This window comes from Rhinopithecus bieti, unplaced genomic scaffold, assembly GCF_001698545.2.
Source record: "Rhinopithecus bieti isolate Rb0 unplaced genomic scaffold, ASM169854v2 scaffold_13710, whole genome shotgun sequence".
Taxonomy (NCBI): domain Eukaryota; kingdom Metazoa; phylum Chordata; class Mammalia; order Primates; family Cercopithecidae; genus Rhinopithecus; species Rhinopithecus bieti.
The window spans coordinates 702,594-725,590 of record NW_016807962.1 but is presented as its reverse complement, the minus strand read 5'-3'; the positions used below and the strand labels follow the sequence as shown (position 1 = coordinate 725,590).

The 22,997-nt window shown below is 44.1% G+C and overlaps 1 protein-coding gene across 1 annotated transcript in view; it reads right to left on the bottom strand.

Moving 5' to 3' along the window:
- TTLL11 (tubulin tyrosine ligase like 11) overlaps window positions 1-22,997 on the bottom strand; it is a 285,959-nt gene that overhangs the window by 27,180 nt on the left and 235,782 nt on the right. Inside the window, exon 8 of the mRNA XM_017884248.1 lies at window positions 17,046-17,152. Within this exon, the coding sequence (XP_017739737.1) occupies window positions 17,046-17,152 (107 nt within the window). The remainder of the gene's footprint in view (window positions 1-17,045; window positions 17,153-22,997) is intronic.

Here is a 22,997-nt window from a genome sequence, read left to right as displayed (position 1 = left end):
AAAAAAAAAAAAAAAAAAAAAAAAAAGAGAGAGAGAAGTCATCACTCCCATCTTCACAACAAGCAAAAAAGCTGAACAAATTGAAAAATCAATGACTTCTAAGATCCATGAGTATTGAGGTCACAGGGCAAGCCACCACCCTAAAACCCATTGAGACCTGTGAATGTAGAGAATCAGAGCTGAGTTCAGCTTACCAGGAGCAGAAGCTGCTGGAGCCAGGAGCTGATAAGAACATTTCATTGGTAATTGATGAGTTGCTAGAGACAGTGTGAGGCTCAACCTTTAACTAGATTGAGTTAAAAACGCCTGGGGCCAGTCTTAGGGGTCTCCCACTTTTTTTGTGGGTGGGGCTCCAGAAGCCCCACCAGGTTCTCAAGAAAAAGATTGGAGAAAATCTTCTCATGCTTCAGAAAGGGGTGGGGGAGGTAACTATTTTCGAATATGCCTAGAGCACTCTCCATAACAAAGGCCTGTTAATGGAGGAAGCTATTTATTATTTATTTACTTATTTTTTGTTTATTATTATTATTATTATTATTAGAGACAGGGTCTTCCTCTGTCACCCAGGTTGGAGTGCAGTGGTGCAACCACAGCTCACTGCAGCCTCAACCTCCTGGGCTGAAGCCATCCTCCTACCTCAGCCTCCCAAGTAGCTGGGACTACAGGCATGTGACACCACACCTGGCTATTTTTAAAATTTTTTGTAGAGACAGGCGTCTCACTGTGTTGCGTAAGCTGGTCTCGAACTCCTAAACTCACCTGATCTTCCTGCTTCACCCTTCCAAGGTGCTGGGACTACTTAGTGTAAGTCATTATATCCAGCCAGAAACTACTTTAGTAGAAGCTGATCTGACCTAGGGGAAGGGCAATTAGATAACTCTAGCTTTTCTAGACTTTCTAGCTTTCACACATAAAGGGAGAAAAAAGGGGCTAAGAAGCACTTCTGAAAGTCACAGCCCATGGACTCAAGCCCACTAGGAACAGATTTAATCTTAAGATTGTGAAATGTTTCTCTATCCAGCACCTTATCACCACATCAACAGGGTTCACTCCAGCGTAATAACATTGGATTACAACTGAGAAAGATCCAAGAAAAAGATTCCATTTAAGGAGTTTTTAAGGAAATCCAAAGGCAATAGGGAGGGAGAAAAAAAAATGGAGGAAACCAAAGCTTCTGGCACCTCTGACTACAGTAAATAAACACAGCCCAGCTCCTAGCAAGATAAATATAAAACCTCACACTGAAAGCCTGATTCCTTGGTTCCTATTATCAGGTACTTCATGTCTGGCCTTCAACAAAACATTATAAGACCATAAAAGGCAGGAAAATACACAGTGTGAAGAGATAAAGCAAGCATGAGAAACAAACTCAGGTGTGACACAGATGTTAGAATTATCCAATGGAGAATACAAAATAATGATTAATATGTTAAAGTCTCTAACGGAAAAAGTATGCAATATTCAAGAACAGATGGAAAGTGTAAGGAGAAGATGGAAACTCTAAGAATCCAAAATAAATGCTAGAAATAAAAAACATTATAACAGAAATGAAGAAGGCTCTCAATGGGCCCATCAGCAGATTGGATACAGTCAAAGAAAGAATCAGTGACCTTGAAGATATGTCAGCAGGAATGTCCTAAACTGAAACAATGAAATACAGAAAAAGAATACTGAAAAAAAGGAGAATATCCAGGAACAGTGGGACAATGACAAAAAGTACAAAATATATGTTATGAGAATATCAGAAAGAGAAAAATGAAAAGAGCAGAAGACAGATTTGAAGTCATAATATCTGAGAATTTCAAAAATTACAGACAGACATCAAAACCACAGATCCAGAAAGCTCACAGAAATAACAAAAATCTACACCTAGGGAATATCGTATTTAAACTGTAGAAAACCAGAGACAAAGAGAAAATCTTGAAAGAAGCCAGAGAGGAAAAATAATACCTGTATAGGTAATATACAGGTAAGGAATATATGCCTTAGGTAAGGTATATATAATGCCTTAAGGACAAGAATTATACCAGCCGTCTCACCTAAAACCATGCAACCAAGAAGAGAATGAAGTGAAATACTGAAAGTATTGAAAAAAGAAACCCCACCAACCTAGAATTCTGTATGCAGTGAAATTATCCTTCAGAAATGAAGGAGAAATACATTCTCAGACAAACAAAAACTGAAGGGATCTGTTGCCAGTAGACTTGCTTTGTAAGAAATGTTAAAAAAAAATTTCAGGCCGGGCGCGGTGGCTCAAGCCTGTAAATCCCAGCACTTTGGTGAGGCCTGAGACGGGGATCACTTGAGTTCAGAGATCAAGGACCCATCCTGGCAACATGGTGAACCCGTCTCTACTAAAAAATACAAAAAAACTAGCCGGCGAGGTGGGAGACGCCTGTAGTCCCCAGCTACTCGGGAAGCTGACGGCAGAGAGAAAGGGAACCCGGGAGGCGGGAACTTGCAGTGAGCTGAAGATCTGGCCACTGCAAGCTCCAGACCTGGGGGGTGACAGAGCGAGACTCCGTCTTCAAAAAAAAAAAAAAAAAAAAAAAAATTTCATGAGAGAAGAAAATGATATAGGCCAGAGACTCAGATCTACATAAAGAAAGGAAGAGCATTAGAGAATAAATAATAGAAGATAAAACAAAATGTCTTTTCTAATTTTAATTGATCTAATAGATAATTGTTCAAAGTAATAATAGCAACAATGGATTGGGTGATGATAGCTTGGGGATAAGTGAAATGAATGACAGCAATGTTATAAAGCATGGAAAAGAGAAATCGGAAGTTCTCTATTATAAGGTATCTGCACTATCTGTGAAGTGGTATAGTGTTATTTGAAAACAGACTCATTAGCTGGAAACTAATTGCAAACTCTAGGATAATGACTATTTTTAAAAAGAAGTATAATTGCTATGCTAAAAGAAGAGATAAAATGGAATTATACAAAATTCTCTATTAAAACCAGAAAAGGCAGAGAAGAGAAGTAAAAACAGAAACAAAGAACAAGTCGATGAATAGCAAGCTGTTACAAACATGATAGGTATCAATCCAACTATATCGATAAGTACTTTAAATGTGAATGGTTTAAATAAATTAAAGGACAGAGACTGTTGAGAGGATTCAAAAACAAGACCCAACTGAAAAGCAGCTTAAAGATAATAAGAAACACATTTTAAATGTAAAAACAAACAAAAAATAGATAAAAATGTAAAGGGTTGGAGAAAGATATATCATGATAACCCTAACTAAAAGAAAGTTACAGTAGCTATATTAATTTCAAACAAAGCAGACTGCAGAACAGGGAAAATTATCAGGGATGAAGGTGAGTAATAATGATAAAGGGGACAATTCTCCAAGGAGACATAATAATCCTTAACATGTATGCACCTAACAACAGAGTGTCAAAATATGTGAGACAAAACTGATAGAACTGCAAAGAAAAATAGATGAATCTACTATTATAGTTGGAGACTTCAATGCCCCTCTATCAGTAATTGACAGATCCAGCAGGCAGAAAATTGGTAAGGGTACAGTTGAACATAGCAGCACCATCAATCAACTATGTCTAATTGACATGTATACAATACTTTATCCAATAGGAGTAGAATATACATTCTTCTCAGTTCAAATGAAATATTCACCAAGACAGACTATATCCTAGACCATAAAACACACGTTTTTAATAAATTCAAAAGAATAGAAATCATACAAAGTATTCTCTCAGGCCACAATAGAATGAAACTAAAAATCAATAACAGAAATATGGTTGAGAAGTCCCCAGATATTTGGAGAATAAGTAGCACATATCCAAACAACATATAGATCCAAAAAAATCTCAAGAGAAATTTTAAAATATTTTAAACTAGGCAAAGATTAAAATATAACTTATTGAAATTTGTGGGATCCAGTGATATTAGTGCTTAGAAGAACAATTTATAGCAATAAATTAGACAAGAAGAAAGATCTAAAATCAATAATCTAAGCTTCCATTTTAGGAAACCAGGAAAAAAGCAAATTTAATCCAAAATAAACAGAAAGAAAGAAATAATAAAAATCAGAACACAAATTAATGAATTAAAAATAGGAAGAAATCAATAGAGAAAATCTATAAAACCAAAAGGTGGTTCTTTGAAAAGATCAATAAAATTGATAAATCTCTAGCCTAGCTAACCAAAAACAGCAACAACAGAGAAAGAGAAAAGGCTATTAGATTACTAATTAGTCTTACAAATTATTAATATCAGAAATGAAAGAGGGATCACCACTATCACTACTGATCTCATGGATATTAAAAGGAAAATAAAGAAATATTACAAACAAGTCTATGTCTACAAATTTGATTAGATGAAATAGATCTGTTCCTTGAAAGAAACAATTTAAGAAAACTCATAAGAGAATAAACAGATAATCTGAATAGGCCTTTATCTGTTAAAGAAATTAGATGAATAATCAATAACTTTTCAAAAAAGAAAGCACCATGCCAGCTAGGTTCATTGGTGAGTTCTAACAAATGTTTAAGAAAGAAATCATACAAATTCTCTACATGTCTTCCAGAATACAGAAGCAGAGAAAACACTTCCTAACTCATTCTGTGAGGCCAGCATTACCCTAATACCTAAACCAGATAATGACATTACCAGAAAGAAAAACTGCATGCCAGTATTCCTCTTGAGCATAGACGCAAAAACCCTCAATAAAATATCAGCAAATTGAATCATAGGCTGGGCACCAAATAATTCCAACACTTTAAGAGGCCAAAGTAGGAGGATTGCTTGAGTCCAGGAGTTCGAGACCAGCCTGGGCAATCCTGTGAGACCCAGTCTCTACAAAAAATTTTAAAAAATATATTAGCCAGGTGTGAGGGCACACGACTGTAGCCCTAGCCACTCAGGAGGCTAAGGCAGAAGGATTATTTAAGCCCAGGACTTTGAGGCTGCAGTGAGCCAAGACTGTGCCACTGCACTCCAGCCTGGGCAGCAGAGCAAGACCCTATCACTAAGGAAAAAAAAAAAAAAAAAAAAAAAAAAAGGAATCATACACCATGACCAATGCAATTACTTTCTCAGCTTGATAAAGCAATATCTACAAAAAATATTACAGTTTAATGGAAAGAAACTAGATGCTTTCCTCTTAACATCAGGAAGAAAAAGTCCCCCCTCACCACTCCTGTCCAACATTGGACTGGAAGTCATAGTTAATGCAGTAAGACAAGAAAAGGAAATGAAAGGTATAGAGATTTGGAAGGAAGAAATAAAATTATCTTTGTTCAATGGATTGTCAATGTAGAAAATCCCAATGAATTGACAAGGAAACCTCCTGAAGTAACAAATGACTATAGTATGGTTGAAGAATATAAGGTTATTATAGGAAAGTCAATTTTTTAATACATTAGCAATGAACAATTGGAATTTGAAATTAAAAATATAACACCATTTACATTAGCACCAAAATAGAATAAAATATTTAGGTATAAATCTAAGAGAATATGTGCAAGATCTATATGAGGAAAACTATAAAACTTAGATGAAAGAAATAAAAGAAGATCTAAATAAATGAAGAACTACTTCATGTTCATGAATAGAAAGATCACTATTGTTCTTTCTGACTTGATCTATGGATTCGACACAATCCAAATGAAAATCCCAGCAAGTTATTTTGTGGATATTGACAAACTAATTCTAAAATTTATATGAAAGGACAAAAGACCAGCATAGCGAACATAACACTGAAGAAGAAGAACAACAAAGTCAGAGACTGACACTACCCAACTCCAAAATTTACTATAAAGCTCCAGTAATCAAAACAGTATGGCATTAGCAAAATAATAGGTAACTAGACCAATGGAACAGAAGAGGGAGTCCTGGTAGGCCCCTATCAATATAGTCAACTGATCTTTGACAAAGGAGTAAATGCAATTCAATGTAGGGAGGTTAGTCTTTTCAACAACTGTGCTGGCATAATTGTGCATCAACAAGCAAAATAAATAAATAAGAGGATCTAAACACAGACCTTACACCTTTCACAAAAATGAACTCAAAATGGATCACAGACCTAAGTGTAAAATACAAAACTATAAAATTTCCAGATGATAATATGGGAGAAAATCTAGATGACCTTGGGTTTGGCTATAAAATTTTAGACACAATACCAAGAGCAAGAGCCATGAAGGAAAAAAATTGTTAAGTTGAACTTCATTAAAATTAAAAACTTCTCCTGAAAAGACATTGTTAAGAAAATGAGATAAGCCACAGACTGGGAGAAAAGTATTTGCAAAATATATATCTGATAAAGAACTTGTCTCCAAAATATATAAAGAATTCTTAAAACTCAACAATAAAAAGTAACTCAATTGAAACATGGGCAAAAGATCTGAACAGACACCTCACCAAAGAAGTTATACAGATGGCAAATAAGCATGTGAAAAGATACTCAACATCAAATGTCTTTAGGGAATTGCAAAGTAAAACAATGAGGTGGCACTATATACCTATCAAAATGGCTAAATCCAAAAAACTGAGTATACTAAGTGTTGACAAGGATGTGGGGCAAAAGGAACTCTCATTCATTACTTGTAGGAATGCAAAATGGTACTACTACTTTGAAAGGCAGTTTGGCATCCCTCAGCATCCACAGGAGATTGGTTCCAGGTAACCCCACCAATACCAAATTCTGCGGATGCTCAAGTTCCTTATATAAAATGATGTAGTATTTGCATATAACCTATGCACATCCTGCTGTATACTTCAAATTATCTCTAGATTACTTATAATACCTAAAACAATGTAAATGTTATATAACTGTTACACTGTATTTTTTATTTGTATTTTTAAAATTGTTATATTATTTTTTATTTTCCTTAAAAATACTATCAATCCATGGTTGATTTAAATCTGCACATGTGGGATGCATGGATATGGAAGACTCACTGCATATATATATATAGCGAGAGATAAATAGATATAGATAGATATAGATACAGAGATAGATATAGATATTAATAGATATGGATATGTGGAAGGGGATTTATTAGGGGAATTGGCTCAGGGCTGAGAAGTCCCACATACAACAGACCATCTTTAAAGTGGAAACCCTAGGAAGTCAGTGGTGTGGCTCAGTCCAAGTCTAATGGCCCCAGAACCAGGGATGCTAATGGTGCAGCTCTCAGTCCCAGGCCTAAGGCCTAAGAAGCTGGGGCGGGGGATTGGGGGTGAGGGGAGGACCTGGTGTAAGTCCTGGAGTCTAAAGACCAGAGAACCTGGAGTTCTGATGCCCAAGGACAGGAGAAGAAGAGTGTCCCAGCTCCAGAAGAGAGTGGCAGAACGGGAGGAGTGGAGAGGTGGGGGGAAAGAGAGAGAGAGAAAGAGAGAGAGAGTCATCTTGGCCCTTTTTGTTGTTGTTCTATTTGGGCGCCCAGCTGATTGGACGGTGCCCACTCACATTGAGAGTGAATCTTCCCCATCCAGTTCACCAACTCACACACCAATTTCCTATGGAAATGCTCTCACAGACACACCCAGAACTAATGCTTTACCAATTCTCTAGGTATCCCTTACTCCAGTCAAGTAGACACCTGAAATTAACCATTGCACTGTACGATCCAATCATCACATCCTTGGGTATTTGCCCAGTCGTGTTACAAACTTATGTCCACACAAACCCGTGCACGAATGTTTAAAGTAGCTTTAATCATAACTGCCAAAAACTGGAAGCAACCAAGCTGTATCTCAGTAAGTGAATAGATGAACAAACTGTGGCATATCCGTTCAATGGACTATTATTCAGAGATAAAAAGAAATGAGCTGGCAAGCCATAAAAAAACATGGAGAAACCTTAAATGCACATTGTTAAGTGAAAAGAGCCAGTCTGAAAAGGCTAGATACTCTATGATTCCAACAATATGACTTTCTGAAAAAGGCTAAACTATAGAGAGTAAAAAGATCAGGGAGCTCACAGGGGGAGAGCTGAACAGGGGGAGCACAGGGAAGTTTTAGGGCAGTGAAACTATTCTGTATGACACTATAATGGTGGCTACATGACATTATGCATTTGTCAAATCCCACAGAACTGTACAACACAAAGAGTGAATCCTAATGCAAACTACAGACTTGAGTCAATCATAATATACCAAGGTTTTTCCATTAATTATAACAGCACAACCATGCAAGATGGTGTTATAAGGAAACTGTGTGCATGGGGATGGGGGACTACATGGGAATTCTGTACTATCTGCTCAATTTTTTCTATAACGATATGTTCTAAAAATATTAAGCCTATTAATTTTTTTAAAAAGGCTTTTACAGCACCTGGCCTGTGTTAGGTGCTTGATAAATGTAGCTGGTGTTGGTGTCAATCGCTGGCAGTCACGTTAGGAGAGAACCTGCTGGAGAAGATACAGTCAGGAGACCTGAGTCTCGGCCTGAGCACTGCAGGGGCCATTGGAGGTGGCCTCTAACCCGTCCCATCCTTATTATCACAGCTCTAAATCTGGGATAAGAGAAATTCCTCCCCTCAGGGCAGTTGGGAGCACTGAGTGCTGTGTTTTGCAACAGTATAGTGTGTACAAACATTTTACTGACTGCTCCAGGCCGTGGGAGGAACAGATGAGAGGGGTGAGGGCGGGGAAGCCCTCACAGCCCGAGAGCTCCCTGGACACACTGTTGTTGTTAACACCAGGCTTGGCCAAGACCAGGGGCCAGACTGTCCTACTAAACACAGCTCTGCCCAATTCTCGGGCCTGAGAGCATTTGAGGACCGGGACGGGACTTACATCTTCATGTGCCTGTGACCGTTGTCACTGCACAAGGCAGACCAGGACTGAGACTCAGGGCTGCCTCTGTTCTGCCCCTGCCTGCCTGTGGAGCTGTTTCTAGCCCTCTGAGCCTTGGTTTCCTCCTCTGTATACAGGGTGGTGGTAGAGCTCACTGGGAGTGTGTGCATTGTGTGGACAGGTGACTTTGGAAACGGTTTGTAGTCTGTAACACACACACACACACACACCAGGAAGGATAGTGGTGGTTAGACACAGAAAAAGCTACTGTTTGGGCCAGGTGCATACTTTATCACTAAATTCTGACAGTGCCCCAAGGTAGATGTCATTGTCCTGTTTCAAAGGACACTGAGGCTCCCAGAGGTGCAGTGCCCCCTCTCAGGGCTTCCCAATGGCAGGTAGCAGCGTATTGAAACCCAGCCTGTCTAACTCAGCTGCCAGCTTTCTGCACAACACTGGATCCTGCGGCTGCTGTTTCTGCAAGATCTGGGGATGGTGAGCAACAAGTGCAGGGAGAGGGGAGGCCTACATTGAAAAGAATTCAGCTTTCCCCACTTTGTTTCTTGGGGGTGGGGCCAGACGATGGGCATCTCCACCCTCAAGGTGACTGAGGATGAGGAAGGGCAGGCACTCGCCCGACAAAAAGGCAGCGGGTGTGACCGCAGCTCGCCTGGTGGCACTACCGGTGCAGAAGTAGCTTTAGCAGGCCTCGGAGATCAGGGTCTGGGTGAGGGAGGCGGGGGTTGAGCTGGCATCTCTGCTGGCTCACTTGCTTTTATTAAAAATGATTCTGATGCCAACTATTTTGTAAGTGTGTAGGGCACACATCCAGAGAAGCCCATCTGACTGCGAGATAATTTCAAGGCTGAAGAACATCATTCGTGCCAGACACCTCGCAAGAGGCGCTGCGTGAAACTGGCCTACTTATCCACAGCTTCCTGTATTTCAGGGGAGGGGGCAAGCCATGTTTATGTATAAGGGAGACTGCGCTCAACATTCCAAATAAAAATACTCTTCAATATTTCTGTTCATCGTTAACCAAATACATTTCAGCCTGGGCTTACTCCAGCCGATGTGAGCAGAGGCGTCAGATGACTTGCAGTCGGTGACTGAGAGATTTCGCTGAGAGATGGTCATGAGGCTCAGACACCCATGGGATTGGTGGGTTGCCGCGGCTGAGCCCTGGCCCATGGGACACGTGTTCGCAAGGTACCTGCTGGATGCCAGGCTCAATGCTTGGCCTCATGCAGGCGGGAACAGCTCTGTTTCCTGGATGTTGGCCTCATGTCAGGGGCAGACGTCCAGGTTCTCTCACAGTACTTGATGTGTGCTGTGGTCAAGGGCAGCGCTGGGTGCTGTGGAGCAGGTGAGATAGTGCTGGGCCCAGCCTGAGCACTGCAGGAGGCTCTGTGAGGAAGGGGGTCTGGGTGGTGGTGAGCAAGGAGAGTGGGTTCCTGCAGAGGTGGGGGCCTGAGGGGGCCGGCCATTCTGGCTGGAGTGAGTGTGAGGCTAGTGATGAGTGAAGATGTAGAGTGGACAGGGGTCCATCTCTCAAGGCCCTGAAATGTGCCAATGTTCTCCCCTGGGGTTGGAATTGTGAGACCAGTGACTGTAAGTGATGGGAGCGGGCAGGGCTCCCGCTTCCCACAGCCATGGCTGAGGCGACCAGCACCACATTTCCTCTGCCTTCCCCAGCCTCACTGTCCCCATTGTCGCCAGGGTGGGATGAGAAGGGCCTGGCACTCTGCTGGCCACAAAGGAAGAGGCTGTTGTGGCCACATCCCGACTCTCTCATCTGGCTGTGAGGCAGGCCCTTCTTCCCATCTCTGTCCCCAACACCTGCAGAGCAGCTGGCAGGGGTGCCCCGGAAGCACTTCCCGAGAAAGTAGTGCAGTAGGAGCAATGGGATCACACTAGGGGCAGCCCTGCTTCCTGAGCATTTTCCACAGGCAGCCATGGCCCTGAGCGTTTTCTGTGTTTTGTTTCATTTCATCCATCCCAATGTTTCCAGGAGGCAGGCACCATTATTATCTCCACTTTACACAGGATGAACTTGAAGCTTGGAGGAAGTTACCTAACTTGCCTGAGGTTAGCTAGCAAGTGACCAAGCACAGATTGAAAGCCCAGTTTGTCTGATTCTGGAGCCTGTGGCTTTGGGTATACAGCAAGTCAAACCAAGGCAGCCCCCAGAGGCGGGCATGTAGCTCACCAAGCAGTGGAAGAAATATTTCTTATTTTGGTCAAAGAGCACTCAGCATATGTCAGATATTAAACAATGCCATTCTTAGATTTCCCTTTCCAAGCAAGGGGTGTGTGGTGTTTGAGCTCTCATGGGAAGGGGAGGTGGGGAAGACACCATAGTCAGTTTTTTCTTCCTTTGCTCTCATGTTCCCTTCAGTTACTGAGAGGGACCCTTAGCTTATATCTTAAAATAGCAAAAACATCTGGCTTTGAAGTAAACAAAGTTCAGAAGCCTCCAGATGTTGGTCTTTTGTTAGATGGACAGGACACTTGTTTGCCTGGCTCAAATGTTACCTTTGCAAGTAAAATGTTTGTCTCTCACAGCTGACACCAGTGATTTTGCCTTTAATTGCTGAATCTTGATGCTGTCCTTGTCCCTTACCACGGAGATGTGAAATTCCACTCTGGAAAGAGTTGAGGGCGAAGTCTCCGTGATAAGAGGGAGCTCCTGAGTGCAATTTACATGAAATAAATGCGTCTTCCCTGACAAATTTGTTTCTTTATTTGATTCTGGGCAATGAGAGGGCTAGTTGAGGGCTACGACATCCCAGTTTTGCTGATAACATCCTCATTTAGAGTTCTGTGTCTTGCTGGAAATTCTAGAAGTGAAAATTAAAATCCTTATCTTTTTCTTTTTTAATGACAATTACATTGGCATCCTGGAGAGCGTAAGCTACATGTTACTAAATTCCATCAAGCTCTTGAAGAGTCATTGACATCTGACAAAGGTGAAGGTGAGCCCATTTCGGGAATGATGAACCCAGGGTGCAGCTGGGGGGTTCCTTAGGTGAGGAGAGCCACATATTAGATGTAGGTCACTGTCAAATCCTAGCTTTTGTTTTGCGTGGTGAGTTTGCAGATACTTATTCCATTACTAAAAATAGCTAATTTTAAAAGCTAACTAAATAAAAGTAGGCTACATGTGTATCATGATGGAAGGGTCTCATGAACCAAGGGTGATGGTTAATCTAATTCTATGCACCTGAGATCTAATAAAACACAAAACAAACAATCAAAAGCAAACTTATTTAAACTGATTATTTGAGGTTTCGATTTCATCATGTGCACGCTTTTTCTCACTAGTTTTGATTTTTTTCCTAATTATTTTAAGCACCATTTTTTCTTCTCCATTTCAATAGCAAGGTTCCCTTTTGCAGGTTGTTTTTGTTCATAAAGATCTCAAGCATCAGGGATCTGGTTAACCCCTTCGGTGTGTACCAAAGTCTTATAATGGCAGAAGGAAGGTCTGGCTGGCTTCAGGAGAGGGGAAGATGCTTTAGCACTTTGACACAGCAGGCACTGGGTATGGGTGATGATCCAGTCCAACTGGGCATTCAGAAGAGGGGAGGGCGACTCTGGCAAAAAGACCACCTCTACTCTGAGCCACGGTTCTCACACTCGGGACTCCCTGCTTTGAGGATGCAGGGCATCTTTTATTTTTGCATTCGTCTGCTCATCAAACACTCACTGGGCACTTGGCGAGATGCTTTGCATGTTCTAGGCCATGTGCTAAGCCCTCGAGGATGCAGAATGCACAGTGGGTGGCTTTTCTGGGTCACAGCATGCTACATGCCTTATATGCATTCTCTCTTAACCCTCACAGCAACCCTCCTCTGTTGCTTCCCCCCATGATAGCTCTGGTCGTATACTGTATGACAACAGCAATTGTCAACTGTATGTCATATTCATTTGTGACTGAGAGACACTGGGTATAATGGAAAGGGCAGTAGACTCTGAAGTTAGACTGATTTTTATTCAAATACTAGGGTCCCCACTGTAACATTTTTCTCAGACGCAGGATCTCTGTCACCCAGGCTGGAGTGCAGTGGCACAATTGTAGCTCACTGCAGCCTTGAACTCTTGGGTGCAAGCAATCCTCCTGCCTCAGCTTCCCAAGTAGCTGGGACTATAGGCAAGTGCCATCATGCCTGGTGAATTTTTAAGTTTTTTATAGAGATGGGATCTTGCTATGTTGCCCAGGTTGGTCTTGAACTCCTAGCCTCAAGTAGTCCTCCCATCTCAGCCTCCCAAAGTGCTGGGATTACAGGCATGAGCCACTGCTACTGGCCCCCACTGTAATACTTGACGTGTCTGTGTAATTTCACCTCTTTCAGGCTCAGGTTTTTCATCTGTTGAATGGGAATAACAATGCTAATCTCACAGGATGGTGCTAGAAGTAAATGAGGTAATTCATAGCAAGCATTTTTTATTTCTGTCCCATATAAATGTTCAGTAAATGGTCTCTTTTTTTCCTTAAGAGGCTAGGATCTGTACATAATTTATCTTTATATCCCTGCAGGGCACAATGCCTGGTAGCATGTTCAGTAGCTGTTAGTTGAGTGGATTAATGAATGAATGAGTACATGTTCCCTGAGCAAGAGAACCCAGGCTCTATCATTCTTCACAGGCTTCTTTCTTTTCAGCCCCCAGCAGCTGTGGGATGGGGAAAGCCATCTCCCTCAGCACGGCACCCACACCTCCAGCCAGTACCTAACTGGATCTGAGGGCCTCAAACCCCTCGGCTCCACACCATGGAGGGAAGAAAAGAAGACCCTCTGGTCTTTCTGCTGACACTTGGCAAAGGAAGAACAACCACTCAACCACAGACTTCTCCTTTTGCTACTCAGTAGCTTCCTGAATGGTCCTAAGAAGGTGGCTGTCTCCAGATGCCCCTCGCCTTGAGAATCAGGGGCTTGGACCAGCCTTGAGAAGGAGGCAAGAACTGGGCCCTGGCTGGCACCAGCAGTGGCTACTGAGACCATGGGCACAGAAGGCTTCCCATGCATGGCTTTCATGCCCAGGCCCACTTTCTAGACCCCCAGGCCCTGTTATTTCCTTCCAGGAGTGATGAAAACTCAGAGGATGGAGGAAAGGAAGACAGGAGGTTGGAGAGGCACCCTCTCTGCTCCAGTTCTGTCCTCCCAGCAGGCCCTGTGAGTTGACTTTTATTCCTCCTGCTGCTGCCGTCCTCTCTGACTTCTGCCTCACGAGCCCCAGTTCTCTGTATCACTTAAGTGAACAAGCACTGCTTGTGTAGCCCTGGATGGGGGGAGAGCACCCTGGGCGAGGAGGTAGGAGGCCTGAGTGCAAATCTTGCCTTCCTTTGCTACTCCCTGGCTGTGGGAGTTTAGACAAGTCACTTTTGCTCTTGGAACCTTAGGGTGCTCATCTGTAAAAGGGGATGCTGTTGCCCAACTTGAAGTCCTGGCAAGAATGTGCAGTGATATATGCACAAATGAAGTAATCTCAAAACTGCTGTTACTACTGGTGATGACCACTCCACCTAGTCAGGGGCTGAGAGGTCTGGCGAAAGGCCTGGGAGATCCCAACCCTGAATTTGCTTATCAGTATGTGCTAAAAATCAGAATTTTTCTCATTTCCATAGCTTGGTCAGCAGAATACAGAGACCCTGGCAGACCCCAGAAAACCTCACCGGAGCTTGAATTGTGGACAGCCCCTGTGGATTCCGCTTACCGGGAGCAATTTAAGAGGCAAACAAAACATGAAAAACTACTCAGAATTAACAATGGGCCAGATGGTAATGCTAGTTTGCGGCAACAAAACATGATAAATAGCTTCCTGCTGCTACTCCTGATCAATTTCAATATTTAATAATTCCACTGCCACCCCCACCCCCTCATCTGGCCCCCTCCGTGGGATCCTGGATGACTCCCCACATTCAGCTCACAGAGCAAACGCTTCTTTGCTTTCTGAAGGTGTCAGCAGAAAGTGCCGCCGCTCGATTGTCACATGAGCACTCTCAGTCCTCGGAATGATAATTAATCTGCCTACTTCTCCCGAAGACGCTCCATCTCACGCCTCTCCTGGTTGCCAGGGAGGGCTGGAAGGGAGCTGGCAACTGCAGAGATGCGACAGAGGCACTCACCTTGTTGATTCAATGACTGCTGCTATTTCCTGGGTTTTGCTTTTGACTTAAAGAAAAGAGAGCTGTAGGGAGCTTGGTGGTCATCTCACTCTAGGACAGTTAGTAGGAGAAGGCAACCTGAAAGAGGCCTGGGTGGATTGGTGTTTGAACCTTATCCACTAGCCATGCCTCTCTGGGCCTCAGTTTCCTCCTCTGCACAATGGAGATAATCATATCCACCTCTAGGAGAATTCTAGCCGGTGCTGCACATGTAAAGTGCCTGTGGAGTGCTTGGCATATAAGAATTGGCCGAGAACTGGCAGCCGGGAGCATCATTACTAAACACGAAGCCAAGCGGCAAATGATGCCTGAGCACCGGTGCCCTGCAGGAAGGACGGGCTGCGCCTCTGTGGTTGGGAAGTTTCTGGCACACATGGGTATAGGGCAGGATTGCCTAGGGGTGCAGCAGCTGCCAGGCAGATGGCCCCCAGGATTCTTCCCAAGGGGTGTCCAGTAATAAGATAAACTGGCTTGCACCATCAGCAAGGACTCCAAAGACCTCAGAGCAACCCTGGAGAGCAGGGATTTTTGGTGCCATTTTACAGATGAGGAACTGGAGATGAGGAGTTGGAATGACTTTTCAAGCTGACACGGGCAGGAAATGGCATAATCAAATCTAATCTGGATCTCCCAACCTGACTTCAGGTCCTCTCCACAGACTCACAGGAGCAAGCTGCCCCACTCCTCATGACCCGGTGCCTCCCTTCTGTGCATCCCTTTTGGAGGGAGGCAGCCAGAAGAGGGGGTGGCATGGGTGCCAGGGTGCTATGGGCTCACAGGTCCTGTGTGATCTCTGTCACCTGAGCTGCAGTTTACTTGTCTGTGAAATGAGACTCATAACGCCTACTGCACTGGTTCACCGGGGCATTTAATGAGGAAATATGCATGAAAGGACCTTGAAGTTTTGTGATGAGCTGTAGAAATATCAGTTATGGTATTATAATTTTTTAGAAAAACACCCTCTGGACTGGGCGCAGTGGCTCACACCTGTAATCTCAGCACTTTGGGAGGCCAAGGCAGGCAGATCACTTGAGCTCAGGAGTTCGAGACCAGCCTGGCCAACATGGTAAAACCCCATCTCTACTACAAAAAATACAAAATTAGCCGGGTGTGGTGACTCGCACCTGTAATCCCAGATACTTGGGAGGCTGAGGCAGGATGATAATTGCTTGAACCTGGGAGGCAGAGGCTGCAGTGAGTTGAGATCATGCCACTCCAGCCTGGGCAACAGAGTGAGACTTCGTCTCAAAAACAAACAAACAAACAAACAAAAAAAACCCAAAAAACAAAAGAGAGAGAGAGAAAGAGAGAAACACCCTCTGTGAGGAAAAAGATAGGAAACTCATCCACCTGAAGGTGGGTTCTTCTCACAGAACCCTTCACCACAGAACCTAGAGGATCAAGATCAAAATGTCTTGTGTGGCATTCAAGGCTTTGACAGCTCCCCTAACCCCATCTCTACCCCTTCTCACATCCCTTTTTGCTCTAGCCCATCTGGGCTACTTGGTATGATCTAAGCTCAACAGCCTCTCCTGTGTCCATGCCAAGGCCAGGTAATAGCCCTGCCAGAGTGTCTGTCCCAGCCCTGTTCACCAGCTGATCCCATACACCCTTCTCCTGAAGTCTTCCTTGGCCCTCCCTGGATGAGGAGTTCCTCCGCTGGGTTCCCGGATAGCTTCTTTGAGCTTCTCTCCCCCTCAGCCAGGCATCCTACTACCCAGCATCATTTTCTCATCTGCCTCCCAGTACTACAGTGAATTCTTTCAGGACAAGAACCAAGCACTATATCCTCCAGCCCACCCAAGGCTGGGCCCAGCACATGCTCAGGAAATGTGTGTGAGGGGTGAATAAATGAATGAATAACTGAGTGTTCCCAGTATGGATGGAATCTGAGTCTTAAGCAAAGGCAAAGAATGCTAACGGTGGCATGAGAATTTGGTGGCAGACAATGCTCCAGGATTTAAATTCAGCTCAACCCCTGGATGATGTCTAGATCTGATGGCATCATCTTCTTCCCCCATCTGAACCTTTGACAAGAAGGAACAGAAAATATACCACCCACGCCTGTCAGGACCCCCACAGGCCATGGCAGAGGCATTTGTCAGGTACCTGAGTCCCGCTGATCCAGGGTCATGGAGTTCCACCTCCGTGTGATGTCAATGTAGAGGATGTCCATGGCGGCCATGGACAGGCTGCTGCTGCTGAGTTTGCAGTTCCTGCAAACAATGGGAAGTGACATGTCACTGCCAGCCTGAAACCTGTCCAGTATATCTTTCCTCCACTCCTGTCAGGGACTGAATGTTTGTCCTCCCCAAATCCATAGGTTGAAATCCTATCCCTCCAAGGTGATGGTATTAGGAGGTGGGGCCTCTGACAGGTGATTAGGTCGTGAGGGTGGAGCCCTTGAGAAAGGGAATAGTGCCTTCTAGGAAGAGACACTAGAGAGCTTGCCTCCTCTCTACTCTCCACCATGTGAACACAGAAGAAGGCGGCCGTCTGCAAACCAGGAAGAGGGTCCTCACCAGACACTGGATCTACCAGCACCTTGATCTTGGTCTTCCCAGCCCCCAGAAGCATGAGAGATAAATGTTTGTTGTTTAAGCCACCCAGACTGTGGCATTTTTGTTCTAGCACCCTGAACTAACTGACATTGTCTTTGTTTGGATTGTGCTCTGGGTCTGGAATATCCTCCCTAACCACAGCTGGAACTGCTGCAGGGTGACCAGCATGGAGCAGTAGAAGAGAAGGCAGTGATGTAAGTGAGTTAGATCCTTGGGTTCCTGTAAGTTCAGCCATTTGGTTAGTTAGGGGTCTAACGGGCTGGAAAGAGCAAGAACTTTAGGAAAGCAAGTCTTTTTTTTTTTTTTTTTTTTTTTTTTTTTTTTTTTTTTTTTTTTTTTTTTTTTTGAGACAGTCTTGTTCTGTCGCCCAGGCTGGAGTACAGTAGTGTAATCTCAGCTCACTGTAACCTCTGCCTCCTAGGTTCAAGCAGTTCTCCCTACCTCTGTCTCCCGAGTAGCTGGGATTACAGGTGCCCACCACCACGCCCGGCTAATTTTTGTATTTTTAGTAGAGACAGGTTTTTGTCATGTTGGCCAGGCTGGTCTCGAAGTCCTGACCTCAGGTGATCCGCCCGCCTCGGCCTCCCAAAATGCTGGTATTACAGGTGTGAACCACTGTGCCTGGCCAGGACAGCAAGTCTTGAGTTGTAGCCTGGCTCTGCCACTTGGAGGCTGCATGGCCCTGGTTAAAACATTTCACCTTCCTGAGTCTCGGTCTTTATTACAGTCATTGTGTGTCAGCCTGACCTTACACAGCAATGTGGGTCCCTGTCTGCTCCAAAAGGGAATGAACTCCACATGTCAAGAAATGCCCCCATGCACGTGTCCTATCTCTCAGTCTCCAGAAAGAGGAAGGGAAGCTGGGCCCTCAGCGCTGCCCTCTCCTGCCAGTGTCCAGGTAGCTGACGGTGTCATGCTCAGATGACCCAGGGATGACAGCATGTCACCAGTACAGGCTGAAGCCATCACCACTGTCCAGAAGCAATTTCCCACTGGAAATGCTCACCAGATGAGTCCCTGAGGACAAATCTACGGACAAGGGCTCAAGGCTTCTGTCCTTTACCCATCTTAATCTGCCACCTGAAGATTCTACATAAGCCCCTAATCAGCCACACTAAGCCCCAGATTTATAGAGCAGAACAGCACAGGCTGGGTCCTCGCTGCTCTGTGTGGGCTGATACAGCATTGCCGGGGAGGTTCCTCGTTCCTGACTTTAGGGGAGTCACCTGGAATTGACAGGAGGATTGTGGGGGGCGGGCCTCTGAGCTTCGGATGCTCCACTTGTTTAGGTGCAGGGAGGCCACAGTAACCAGGTTTTCAGTCTGATGTCAGCATTGGTGCTCCCTGTCCACACCGCAGCAGGGGTGTTTAGAATCCTCCTACCCCTCCCCAGCCTTTTGGTTTTTTTTTTTTTTTTTGGTATGGAAATGTGGAGTGGAGGGTAGTCTGGTATGCTGAAAAGAGTATGATTTAGATTTAGGCATCAGACAGATTAGGATTCAAATCCTGACTGGAACCTTTTCTAGTTGTGTGACTGTGGGGAATATACTTAAACCCTCCGTGCTTTTATTTCTTGGGCTCTAAAATGAAGGTAATAATACCTGCCCACATGGTTGTGAGTACATGCCAAGAACCCAGCATGGTGCCTGTCACCTGGTAGGCCCACAGCAATTGTGAGTTCCCTTCCCCAACTCTCTCCCCGTTTTCGCTTTTCTTCTTCTAGATCTAGAGTCATCTCATCCCAGAGGCTGCCTGGAGCCAAGGGAGTGACCCTGCCCATTCTGGAGAAATGGAGCGCACCAGTCTGAATGTCTGTGTACAAGGCTTGGGCTCTCTGTTCAGACTGGAAGCAGCCCTTGGCTTGTCCAGGTGCACCCCTGCCCTGGACAGGATTTTGCTGGGAGGCTTGTTCCAAGGCAGGCTGGATTTGTCCAGGGAATCTTAAAAGCTAGGCCTCTGCGCCAGCTGTCAGGTTGGCTGAACTACATTCAATGCTGCTTTCAACTTTTCAAACAAACCCACATCCACTGCCTCAGCTAATGATGAAGTGGCTCTTTGATTTCCCATTTGTCATTATCCCTTGTGTGAACAGCTCTGTTAGGGACTGGACAGGGGAGGGGTTGATTGGCAAGCAGGGTTGGGCATCAGAGTCCCCTCTCCAAACCCAAGTACACCCCTAATGACGGTGGCTGGGCATGTGCCCCGCATGGTGCCCAGAAAAGCCTGGTGCTCCTTGTATGCCAGCACACTTTCTTTCCCCCTTCCTCCCTCCTCCCTTCCTTTCTTCCTGCCTATATTTCCCAGGCCATCAATGCACATCCTGCTTCCTCCTGGGCTCCTGCTCTGTATTTCAATCACAAGTCACGGTGGCAGACTTCAAAGCACATCAGCACACAGTTATTGAGCCCCAGTAACCACATGTCAATGGACGCAGAGGTTTTCACGTCACTTGTCACCAAGACAGCTATCTACTGGGTTCTGTGGGGGACGATGATCCAGTCTCTCCCAGGGTATTCTAACAGCCTGCATTGCTAATTTACAAAGCTTCATTAGGAACAGCCACAGTGTCCTCTAATTATCATATCAGTATCCTCTGGGCTACCTGCTCTTCCACAAGACAGGAGCGCTGCCTGGCTTGCTCTGTGGGTTAATGGAGTATTAAAGGGGAAACCACACTCACCAGTGGTATATAGTTATTTTTTTTCTGACAGGTAGAAAATAGAAGTGTCAAACCTTTAGCAGGAGCCGTAATTTAAAACAGAAATTCTCTGTTTATTCCCTTTCCAAGGTAACTCTTCCTCCCTAGTGATGCCTGCGAATACAGTTGATTGCAACATCTGCTACTGGGACAGAGGAGGGATCCATGCTGGCTGCGGTAGGCAGGAAATGCAAATGCCTTAAAAGAATCTTGATTCTGTAGGCATTTCTTGGGCACCATCTGTATGCTAGGGCTTTTCTTGCTCATTAGCTGTCTGGATTTTAACCATTCTTTGAGGGTGGTATTCCTAGTCCCATTTCAATGAAGCATATGCTGAGGCTCAAGAGATGGGACATGACTTGCCCAAGGTCACACAGTTGGAATTCACATCTAGCCCTTCCTTGGAAGATAAGAGTAGTGGGCTTGGGAGCTGTGGGGAGGTGGCCCAGTCCAGGGCTGCAGGAGGGATTCAGGAATCAAGAAACCAGGTCTCAGGCCAGGGACCATTAGGGTTGGAGTCTCTAAAGCACTCCTGTTGGAAGCTTTGGGATATGGGGCTGGGGCTAAGACAACCAGGGTGCTTGGATTTGCCCTGTGGTTACCAAACATTCTCAACAAACTCAAACAGGAAATGAATGACTCCAACAGTCAAGATATCAAGACTTTGGAATGAATTTTTCATCCATCTATCCACTCAATGAGAATTTATTTGTGCCCTCTCTGTGTAGGCAGTATTCTGGGCTTGGACAGCAAGGGAGAGCTGAATGGGCCTTGGATACCGCTCTCAGAGACTGTACCTGATCTTAGAGTCTGGAGTAAAAATGTGGCTCTTAATCATTGAGAACAGTTTTTCCTTATGCCTGGGGATGCAGTTCCTCAAATGACTAATGAGTGAAAGGATAAATTCTTCAGTGGAAGAAAAGTCCAAGAAATAGGGTACCATGAGAAGCCAGAAAAGTTTCTAGGAAAGGATAGGTTAGAAATGTACACGGAAAAGATGAGCTTTGGAGTCAAATGCACACGAGTTTGAATCTTGGCTTTGCTGTGTAACCTTGTGCAAGTCATGGAAGCTCTCTGCATCTACATTAGCAAATTTCAATTTGTACAGTGAGAAAAAGACTGTTCACCATACAAGGATCTTTTTTTTTTTTTTTTTGAGAGTCTCGCTCTATCGCCCAGGCTGGAGTGCAGTGGCCGGATCTCAGCTCACTGCAAGCTCCGCCTCCCGGGTTTACGCCATTCTCCTGCCTCAGCCTCCCGAGTAGCTGGGACTACAGGCACCCGCCACCTCGCCCGGCTAGTTTTTTGTATTTTTTAGTAGAGACGGGGTTTCACCGTATTAGCCAGGATGATCTCAATCTCCTGACCTTGTGATCCGCCCGTCTCGGCCTCCCAAAGTGCTGGGATTACAGGCTTGAGCCACTGCGCCCGGCCATATACAAGGATCTTTTAAGGACTAGCTCAGTGCCTGGCATGCATGGGGAAGTGGCAAATGGCAGTTCGCATCCTTCCTCTCTGATGTAGAACCAGTTTGAAGAAACAGTCTGTGTGTGTGTGTGTGTGTGTGTGTGTGTGTGTGTGTGTGTGTGTGTGTTTTCCCCAGAATCAAAGGAATTTGGGCACATATGATGGGAGAGAATCACAAATCATTTAAGTTCATTAGGAGTCCAAATATAGAAAGATTTGAAACGATCATTCTCATTTCCTCTTAACAACTACTGACATCTCATGGGAAATTTAGGAACCAACTTTTTCCACTCCATAAAATCCTATTTATAGAATTTCTTTTGTGTTCATCCTTCTCTGTGCAGAAAAGAAGTTTTTTTGTTTGTTTGTTTTTGTTTTTGTTTTCTGGAGAGGATTCTATAATGTGAAAGCTAACAAATGATCAATATTTATTTTTTAAAAACCACACTACCTAAACATCTAGGGGGGCAAGAAGACAACTCCAGTTTAAAAGGTATGGCTTTGAAAGGCCATTGATATCCAAGGCGTGCAATATTGCTGGAAAGGGATGGTCACAGAAGCAGAGGAGATTAGCAAAGTCACTGAGGAGTTAATGACAGAGGGGGAAGCAAGGCCCCTTACACTCCTATTCTAGAACATTCTAACACACCATGTTGCCTCTGAGAGAATAAAGTCCCCCACAGCTATCCATTATGAAGCATGTTAATATCATCTTATGATAAAAGGGAATGGAAGGGGAAAGGGTAAAGGAAGAAAAACCTAGAAGGAAGCCCAGGATCAGAAGCCACCCAGTGGGAGAACCTCACATGAAGCAAATGCTCGCGGTACAGAGAAGCTGCTGCATTTCCTAGAAATAAACCTGGTTTTGGCAAACTGCTTAATTTCTGGGCTGCCATCATGAAAAATGCAGCATATGCAAATTGATGTCCAAGTCTGATGTGGGACACATTTGTAAAAATTTTCATTTGTGAATTACATAGATGCCCCCCAAATCAGTAATCCAATGGAAGAAGAATGACAAAAATGCATCTTCCTCTAAGATAGCCATCAAACTGAAAAATCAATCAGATACTGTCTATTTCTCGGGGAAAAAGGTGGCTTCACACCCCAGCAATTATTATAAAATAAAATGTTAAGAAAGAAAGAAGAAAAGAGCCACTTAATTCATGGTAATGTGTGCTACTATTATGTGCCTCCTGAGGAAGTGACATGAAAAGCTGGTTAGAGAGAGTTAAGTCTAGACGAGAGAAGAACAGTTCATTATTTCTCATTTCTTAGTGAAAAAGAAAAATAGAATATGGCCAGACTGGCATTAGCATAATTCACTCCGAAAAC